Raw genomic sequence first — 8354 nt, 5'->3', positions numbered from 1 at the left:
CGCACATCACGCTCTACATCGACTATCAGTCCGATCTCCAGATGATCGGCCGGCTGCTGCCCTATATCAACGCGCATTGCAAGGCGGTCAGCCTGCACGGCATAATAGCCAACGCCGAGGACAAGTTCTATGAGCTTCTGCGCCAGATCACCGTGCCCATCCAAGAGTACCATCTCAACCCCGACCTGGTGCCCAATGGCATCGCGACCGACCAGACCACGCGCCCGCTGATGCTGGAGAGCCTATACACCCAGCGACAACTCAAGTCGCTACAGTGCTACTACTCATTGGGTGTCAGCGCGTTCTATGAGCGCCTGCCGCGAACGCTCACCAGCTTCCAATTCAACGCGCAGTATCTCAACATGCCCAACAATTTGACCGAGTTCATGAAGCAGTGTACCGCGCTCGACACGCTGGATCTCCGGATAACGGGTCCGTTCGACGTGGAATGGGCCATCCCCGATCTGTTTGAATACTTGGTCGAGAACAAGACGATCACGAACCTTACGCTCAACTGTCCCAACGTCGACTCTGTCCTGGGCTGTCTGCGACTGAACACGACGCTGCTCAAGTTGCGGATGTATCAACAGTTTGGAAACGATCAGACTCTGCTGCTGCCCAAGTACCAGCATGAGCAGACCAGCAACAACATCGTCAACTACACAATACAGAGCTTGCTGTTGGACACCAAGCGCCTATCGACCGTGGCGTGCAACAGCCCCACGGACTACTTTGCTGGCCTGCATCACCTGGAGATACATCTATCGAGTTATTACCGCGATTGGATTGACACGAGACTTGGCCAATGCCAGACACTGCGCACGATCAAGTTTGGACAGGGCACCAACTCGACGATATTGTTGAATGCCGTTGAGAAGCTGGCCACGTGTGGATCACTGTCGATGATATCATTTGGCTATCTAAGCTTTGAGGCAAAGGACATGGCTGACAACATTGTCAAGTGTCTAGATCAATGCAATTCAGTGTCGATCATCAGAATTGATGAGAGCAGCTTGAGCAATGAAAGATTGATCAATGCCATGAGGAGTTCAAAAGTGTACAAGTTTCACAAGAGGAGACAGGACATCCAGTATCATCATGTTTATGGTAAGTACTCGCGGTCATTCATTCACTCCACATCAATCAATCAATCAATATGGAATGATTCCATTCAAACACTCAATCAATGATACAACCACTAACTATTCATTCCCAATAGAGAGGAAGATCATCCTCACTTGAGACTCCTCTTTTATGGTCCACCTCAATCATCATCATCATGTTTAATGAGGACATATTGTATTAAAGTTTGTTATAATTGATTTTGGATTTCATATATGCATCAATCAATCTATCTATCAACCAATCAAACATCGATCCAGTCATATGATCAATGCATGGTCCTCCAAATTCAGTGATTACCATGGCCATCATTCCCAATCATTCATTCATTCATACATTCATTCTTGAGAGCACTGGGCCACGCATGACACTATCAGACCTTGACTCGATGTATTTGGTTGAATTCATGGACAATGGAATCCTTCTCCAAGATATTAATAGGATTGATTGAGTACTCCATTGTTGCAATGTTGATGTTATTTTAAGATTGGGAGTACCTCTATCAATCAATCAATCAAGATTGAGTGGCACTGAATATCATAGGTAGGTATCAAAGTCTACATTGGTGGTATTTCGGAACCCATCAATAGTCCATCAATCATAAGATCAGCATCATCACTCATAACATTGTCATAATACCCTGATCACATAATCCGACTTCAACTTCTATAAATACTTAAATCAAACACACACAACAACCCTAATCACACACAACTCATCACTTTCGTACCCATCATCACTCACTCACCCCATCCATCAACTCACCCACACTCACTCATAGTCGATATATACACCCATCTATAAAGATATATAACAATGATTGATTGTGATGGATGGATGGATTGATGGATGGCGCCACACATATTTTAAAATATTTGGATTCTGTTAAACAATTGATGAGACCGTTAATCAATTTCCATTGTCGTTCCATCTAATATTATTCCCTATCATCATTATCTAATTAGATCAATAACTCAATCAAACAATCAAATAATATAATAATGACAACAAGATATTTACTCTCCATAATACTACTTTGTAGTATATGTAAGTGATCATTCAATCAAACGTATAATGGATATTTAATTAATTAATTTATTTTCCAAAAATATATAGATATAATTGGAATCACACGATCACAATCACAACCAGATACTAAGGTTATAACAGCCACGATATTCGATCATCATCCATGGTTAAATCCAGATTTTGAATATGATTTGACGGGTGGCAAGGTGGTCCCTGGACTCGTGAGCGATAATATTCAAAAGACTGGTGTGCCCCAGTTCATTGGCAAACCAGGCGACGGTGCAATCACCAACGCCAACACATTCGCGCAGTGGTTTGTCAACACGCCAAACGTCAACATCCAGATGGACTACAACCTCACGCTGACGCGCAATCAAACCGACAAGACCAAGTACTACTTCCTGGACGACTACTTCTTCCCCATCGACAACAAGGGCTGGGACGCCTACACCAACAACTTTGGCGCGCCACTCTACAAGCGATACTCCAACGGCACCACCTTCCACAACTTCCACTTTTGTCTGCATGTGAGCGCCGCTTTCCACTTCCAGGGCACCGAGCTGTTCTCGTTTGCTGGCGACGATGACGTCTGGGTGTACATCAACAAGAGCCTCGTGGTTGACCTGGGCGGCATCCATCAGATGAGCTACAAGACGGTGAACTTCTCCGAGATGGGCATCCAGAAGGGTGACCTATGCGACTTTGACTTCTTCTATTGCGAGCGCCACACGGTCAACTCTGAATGCGAGATCGTCACCGAGCTGGACTTTATCTGCAAATACTACGACTACTGTGGCGTGTGCCAGGGCATTGGATCGTGCTGCTCGCCAGACCGCGACTGCAATGACAACAACCCATGCACGATCGACTCCTGCCCCAACGACTACACCAACGACACCTTGAAGAATGGAAATTGGAAGAATTATTGCCAACACACTCCCGTGGTATGCGCGCCGTACAACAAGTGTGACCTCACATCTTGTAATTCTGCCACGGGCAAATGTGATCATAGTGTGCGCCAGTGTGACGCACGTCCATGCTTCGACGCGACGTGCAACCCCACACTCGGATGCCAGTACACGGCCAAGAATTGCTCGATCAATGATGTGTGCAAGTCATCGACATGTGATGCCAACAGCGGCAACTGCGTGTCCAAGGACATTGATTGCAATGACAATGATCCGTGCACAGTGGACACGTGCGACTCCAAGGTAGGATGCCAGCACACACCAATGCCCTGTGGAGAGTGTAAACAATGTAATGCGGGACAGTGCCAGGAGATCCAAGGATGCCAGAGCTGCTCATCGCCATGCCAGTCGCCTAACGACCTCTGCAAGGAGGCATTCTGTTTGAACAATGGCACCTGCTCAATCAGGGACAAGAGTGGAAGTGATGGTAATTCATGCACGATTGACTCGTGTGACCCATCAGATGGCTCGATCAAACATGTTCTCATGGATTGCGCTTCATCCGCTGATGGATGCCACACTGCACAGTGTGTCGAGGGACAATGTGTCAGCACGCCAGTCAACTGTAGCGATGGAAATGTCTGCACCATCGACTCGTGCGCCAATGGTACATGCGTGTTTGCCGCCAATACATGCGACGATGGCAACCCATGCACTGTGGACTCATGTAGCGAGCAGACTGGATGCATCAACACACCATTGTCATGCCCCACCAACAACATGTGTGAGGTCGCCTCTTGCAACTCGACCTCGGGTCTCTGTCAACTTGCTCCTCGTCAGTGCCCCCAGCCATCAGACTTTTGTCGCGTGGCCGTATGTGACAACACTGTCGGATGTGTGGAGATTGATCGCCCATGCATTGCCGACGACCCCTCATGTCAATTCGGTCGATGCAACAATGTGTCCAATCAATGCGAGTTTGTAAATTACACTCCACTACCATTCCGTTGCCAGAGTACTGCTGTCAAGGTTGGAGTATCTATTGGTGCCGCAGCCATTGCTGGTATCATACTAGCTGGAGCAGTTGCAATTGGACTGGCAATATTCGGTGGAAAGAAAGGATATGAATATTGGAAGATGTCACAAGATCAACGCATAGCTGGATCAAACAACAACCCATTATATGAACCAAGTCCAAACAACCAAGAGAATCCATTATATCGCAACAAGTCATTCATGTAGTCCCCCAACCAATCATATCTTCATTCCGTCCGACATTAATCAACCATTCCGATCAAATCCAATAAATCATATTATGTACATTTATCCAGAATGATGAGTTTGATCAAACTCGTCTTTATGATCAAAACACAAGACTCTGCGAAGTGCGATAAAAACCTGAAGTAGTGAAAAAACGACAAAGTGATCACACGCAAGAATGACACAAACACAAACTTCCCATTGTCATCAGTACTTGTTCTACCCTTTCACTCTTACTCCATTCACTCACTCACTCAACCATAGTATATACCCTTTGTATACTCTATACTTGTTTCCCTCTTGAGCCCATCTACTCATATCATAGACACAGACAGACAGGGAGCAGCAGCAGCAGCAGTAGCAGTAGCAGCAGTCAATCAATCCAACTCAGACACAACACAAACACATATACAAGATGAGCAAGCCACAGGATCGTGATGATAACCCATTCAAGTTATCTCCTCGTTTCAAGAACAAGACAATCGTCACAAAGAAGGAGCCAAAGCATTGCTTCGACTTTGTCGAGGTCTACTCATACTGTTTGAACGTACACGACTTTGAGCTCAGCAAGTGTGCTGGTCAGCTCAAGGATCTCGAGAGATGTCAGAATGATCTGGTAAGTCATGTCAAGCGTCAAGGATCACTCAGGGATCATCACCATCATCATCGTCATCATCATTATCTCTAACATACTTATTTGATCAAACAGAAACAACCAAAGCGCGAGTCACCATTCAACTATCATCTGCGACGAGTCATTGCTAACAAGTACAGGATACCAATCTAAAGTGTCAAGCAATCAAGCGAGCGATGCGAGATACGAATATACTAAGCAGAGAATGGAATAAAAGAGCGTCAATGTCAATATCAACTGATCAATCGTGCAACAGCTGCTGCGAGTAGTTGTTGTTGCCACGCCACATGACAACACTTGCGAGCAACGATCAAACAAACAAACTAAAGGAAGGCGACAAAGAACATTTGAGTGATCGATGATCCCCATTGCAACAAGGCAATGAGATCATGATGATGGTGATGTTTATTATTGATTGATTTAGAACAGGGACATGATCAATAGTGATACAATTGGTACGACTACGATGCTCAGAGTCGAGACGCCGGCAGATCGGTGTGCAGTACCTGTGGTGGCTAAAGAAGATAAAGAAGAAGAAGAGGAAGGAAGGAAGTAGTTAGTAACTATTACTACTACCTTGATTGAGTTGATTGTTTAAAGATACTTACTGCTTGTGATGTCAATTGGGACCTTGGTGAGGGGCTCTCCAGACTCGGATGTTGTCGGTGTGACTGGGGGCTCTGGTGATGTGGTCACTGGGGCGGTAGAGGTAGAGGTAGAGCCAGTGGTGCTAATGGTCGATGGGGTCGTGGTTGAGCTGGTGGTCGATGATGTTGTGACCTGGCCGGTGGTAGAGGTCGTGGCAGTGCCTGGGGCGGGAGTGGCTGTGGTGTTGGACACCGATGTGACCTGAGGACTGACGGTGGTGATCGATGATGTGGTCTGTCCAGTTGTCGACTGGGATGTTGTGGTCACTCCTGTGGTTGGACTCTCACTTGACGATTGTGCGGTAGTTGAGTATCTGGTTGTGGGCAAGGCAGAGGTGGATTGTCTGGTGGTCGATGGCTCGGGTGTCTGTGAGGTGGTCGATGTCACACCGGTGGTGGACTGCGCGCTGGTGGACTGGGCGGTCGAGGTCTGGGAGGTGGTGGACGAGTATCCAGAGCCGATGGTCGACTGCTCAGTGGTGGACCAGGCCGACGATGATTGTTCGGTCGTCGAGAATCCTGTGCCGGTGGTCGACTGCTCAGTTGTAGACTGGGCGGTGGAGGACTGGGCGGTGGTGGACTGGGCAGTTATGGTGTTGACAGTGGAGGACTGGGCGGTAGTGGACTGGGCTGTGGTAGACTGAGCGGTGGACGAGTATGCAGTTGAGGACACACCGGTTCCGGTTGTGGACTGGCCAGAAGTGGACTGGGCGGTAGAGGTCTGGGATGTAGTGGAGTAGCTCGTGGTCGTGGAGTTATCCGATGTACTGGTGGATGGACCTGTGGTGCCAGAGGTTGTGGATGTGCTCGTGGTAGTGCTGTTGCTCGAGGTAGTGCCAGATGTAGCGGAGGTCGTGCCAGAGGTAGTTGTTGATGTACCCGAGGTTGTCGAGTTACCAGTCGTGCCAGATGTGGTGGTTGACGTTCCTGAGGTRGTCGAGTTRCCRGTWGTGCCRGATGTTGTCGATGTGGCAGTGGTAGTACCAGAGGTGGTTGTAGACGTTCCCGAGGCAGTTGTTGACGTTCCAGTAGTGGTCGAGTTACCAGTTGTGCCTGATGTTGTCGATGTGGCAGTAGTGGTGCCTGAGGTGGTCGTTGACGTTCCGGTTGTGGTCGAGTTACCAGTAGTTCCCGATGTGGTCGATGTGGCAGTGGTAGTTCCTGATGTTGTCGTCGAGGTGGCAGTGGTTGTTCCCGAGGTAGTTGTTGACGTTCCGGTGGTGGTCGAGTTACCAGTTGTGCCAGATGTGGTCGAGGTAGCAGTGGTAGTTCCAGATGTGGTGGTCGAGTTGCCGGTAGTGCCAGATGTTGTCGATGTGGCTGTTGTCGTACCGGAGGTGGTAGTGCTAGTGGCGGTGGTAGTTCCCGAGGTAGTAGTGCCGCTGGTGGTGGTCGAGTTGCCAGTTGTGGCTGTGGTGGTACCAGATGTTGTCGTTGAGGTGCCAGTGGCAGTGGTAGTACCAGAGGTGGTCGTCGAAGTGCCGGTAGCAGTGGTAGTACCTGATGTTGTCGTTGAGTTACCGGTAGTACCTGAGGTAGTGGAGGTGGCAGTGGTAGTTCCAGAGGTGGTGGTCGAAGTGGTGCCACTAGTGGTAGATGTGCCGGTGGTGGTCGAGTTACCAGTTGTTCCAGAGGTAGTCGTGGAGGTGCCAGTAGCAGTTGTGGTGCCAGATGTGGTTGTAGAGGTGGTTGTGGTAGTACCCGAGGTCGTGGTGTTTCCAGATGTTGTGGCAGAGGTAGTTCCGCTGGTAGTCGATGTTCCAGTTGCAGTTGTGGTACCTGATGTTGTCGTTGAAGTACCGGATGTAGTAGTGGTCGAGTTACCGGTTGTAGCTGAGGTAGTACCAGATGTAGTCGTAGAAGTGCCAGTAGTGGTGGAAGTTCCTGATGTTGTCGTTGTGGCGGTGGTAGTACCGGAGGTAGTTGTCGAGTTACCGGTCGTTCCTGAGGTAGTSGTAGATGTTCCAGTGGCRGTGGTAGTACCCGAGGTGGTAGTTGAGGTGCCAGTAGCCGTGGTRGTACCAGAGGTCGTTGTCGAGGTGCCAGTGGCAGTGGTAGTACCAGAGGTCGTTGTCGAGTTACCGGTAGTTCCAGAGGTCGTGGTCGATGTTCCTGTGGCAGTAGTAGTGCCACTAGTGGTTGTCGATGTTCCAGTTGCTGTGGTAGTTCCAGAGGTAGTCGTTGAAGTGGCTGTGGTAGTACCGGAAGTAGTTGTCGAGTTGCCAGTGGTAGTTCCAGAGGTCGTTGTGGATGTACCAGTAGCAGTAGTCGTGCCACTAGTGGTTGTCGATGTTCCGGTTGCTGTGGTACCTGAGGTAGTTGTCGAGTTGCCAGTCGTGCCTGATGTCGTCGTGGATGTTCCAGTTGCAGTTGTGGTGCCAGAGGTTGTCGTTGAGGTACCTGTGGCTGTGGTAGTACCGCTTGTGGTAGTGGAGGTGGCAGTGGTGGTTGTCGAGTTACCAGTAGTTCCAGAGGTCGTGGTCGAAGTACCAGTGGCTGTGGTTGTACCTGAGGTAGTTGTCGAGTTACCAGTTGTTCCGGATGTTGTGGTCGTAGTGCCAGTAGCAGTGGTAGTGCCAGAAGTGGTCGTGGACGGGCCTGTGGCAGTGGTAGTTCCTGATGTGGTCGTGGATGTTCCGGTAGCTGTGGTGGTAGTTCCTGACGTGGTCGAGTTGCCGGTGGTGGCAGTGGTAGTACCCGAGGTGGTAGTTGAGGTGCCAGTAGCCGTGGTAGTACCAGAGGTCGTTGTCGAGG

The 8354-nt window shown here is 49.1% G+C and overlaps 5 protein-coding genes across 5 annotated transcripts; all 5 read left to right on the top strand.

The window, feature by feature from the left end:
- Positions 1-29: 29 nt before the first annotated feature.
- SAMD00019534_063760 (hypothetical protein) lies at positions 30-1242 on the top strand (the record flags this gene model as incomplete). The annotated part of the gene is made up of 2 exons (XM_012898195.1): positions 30-1107; positions 1220-1242. Coding segments are annotated over 2 exons (1101 nt in total), but the record flags the coding sequence as incomplete, so codon positions are not given.
- Positions 1243-2123: 881 nt separating this feature from the next.
- On the top strand, positions 2124-4301 carry SAMD00019534_063740 (hypothetical protein; the record flags this gene model as incomplete). Its single annotated transcript, XM_012898194.1, has 2 exons — positions 2124-2169; positions 2239-4301. The coding sequence occupies 2 exons, from the start codon at positions 2124-2126 to the stop codon at positions 4299-4301; spliced, it is 2109 nt and encodes a 702-aa protein (XP_012753648.1).
- A 433-nt stretch (positions 4302-4734) lies between these two features.
- SAMD00019534_063730 (hypothetical protein) lies at positions 4735-5106 on the top strand (the record flags this gene model as incomplete). Its single annotated transcript, XM_012898193.1, has 2 exons — positions 4735-4935; positions 5029-5106. 2 exons carry the CDS (start codon positions 4735-4737, stop codon positions 5104-5106), a joined length of 279 nt encoding a protein of 92 aa, XP_012753647.1.
- A 463-nt stretch (positions 5107-5569) lies between these two features.
- Positions 5570-5806, top strand: SAMD00019534_063720 (hypothetical protein; the record flags this gene model as incomplete). The annotated part of the gene is made up of 1 exon (XM_012898192.1): positions 5570-5806. The coding sequence occupies one exon, from the start codon at positions 5570-5572 to the stop codon at positions 5804-5806; it is 237 nt and encodes a 78-aa protein (XP_012753646.1).
- A 255-nt stretch (positions 5807-6061) lies between these two features.
- On the top strand, positions 6062-6244 carry SAMD00019534_063710 (hypothetical protein; the record flags this gene model as incomplete). Its single annotated transcript, XM_012898191.1, has 1 exon — positions 6062-6244. One exon carries the CDS (start codon positions 6062-6064, stop codon positions 6242-6244), a length of 183 nt encoding a protein of 60 aa, XP_012753645.1.
- Between the last annotated feature and the right edge of the window lie 2110 nt (positions 6245-8354).

This window comes from Acytostelium subglobosum (assembly GCF_000787575.1).
Source record: "Acytostelium subglobosum LB1 DNA, scaffold: scaffold12, whole genome shotgun sequence".
Classification (NCBI taxonomy): domain Eukaryota; phylum Evosea; class Eumycetozoa; order Acytosteliales; family Acytosteliaceae; genus Acytostelium; species Acytostelium subglobosum.
Note: the sequence above shows the minus strand (reverse complement) of the source record. Positions and strands in the feature narration are given on the sequence as shown.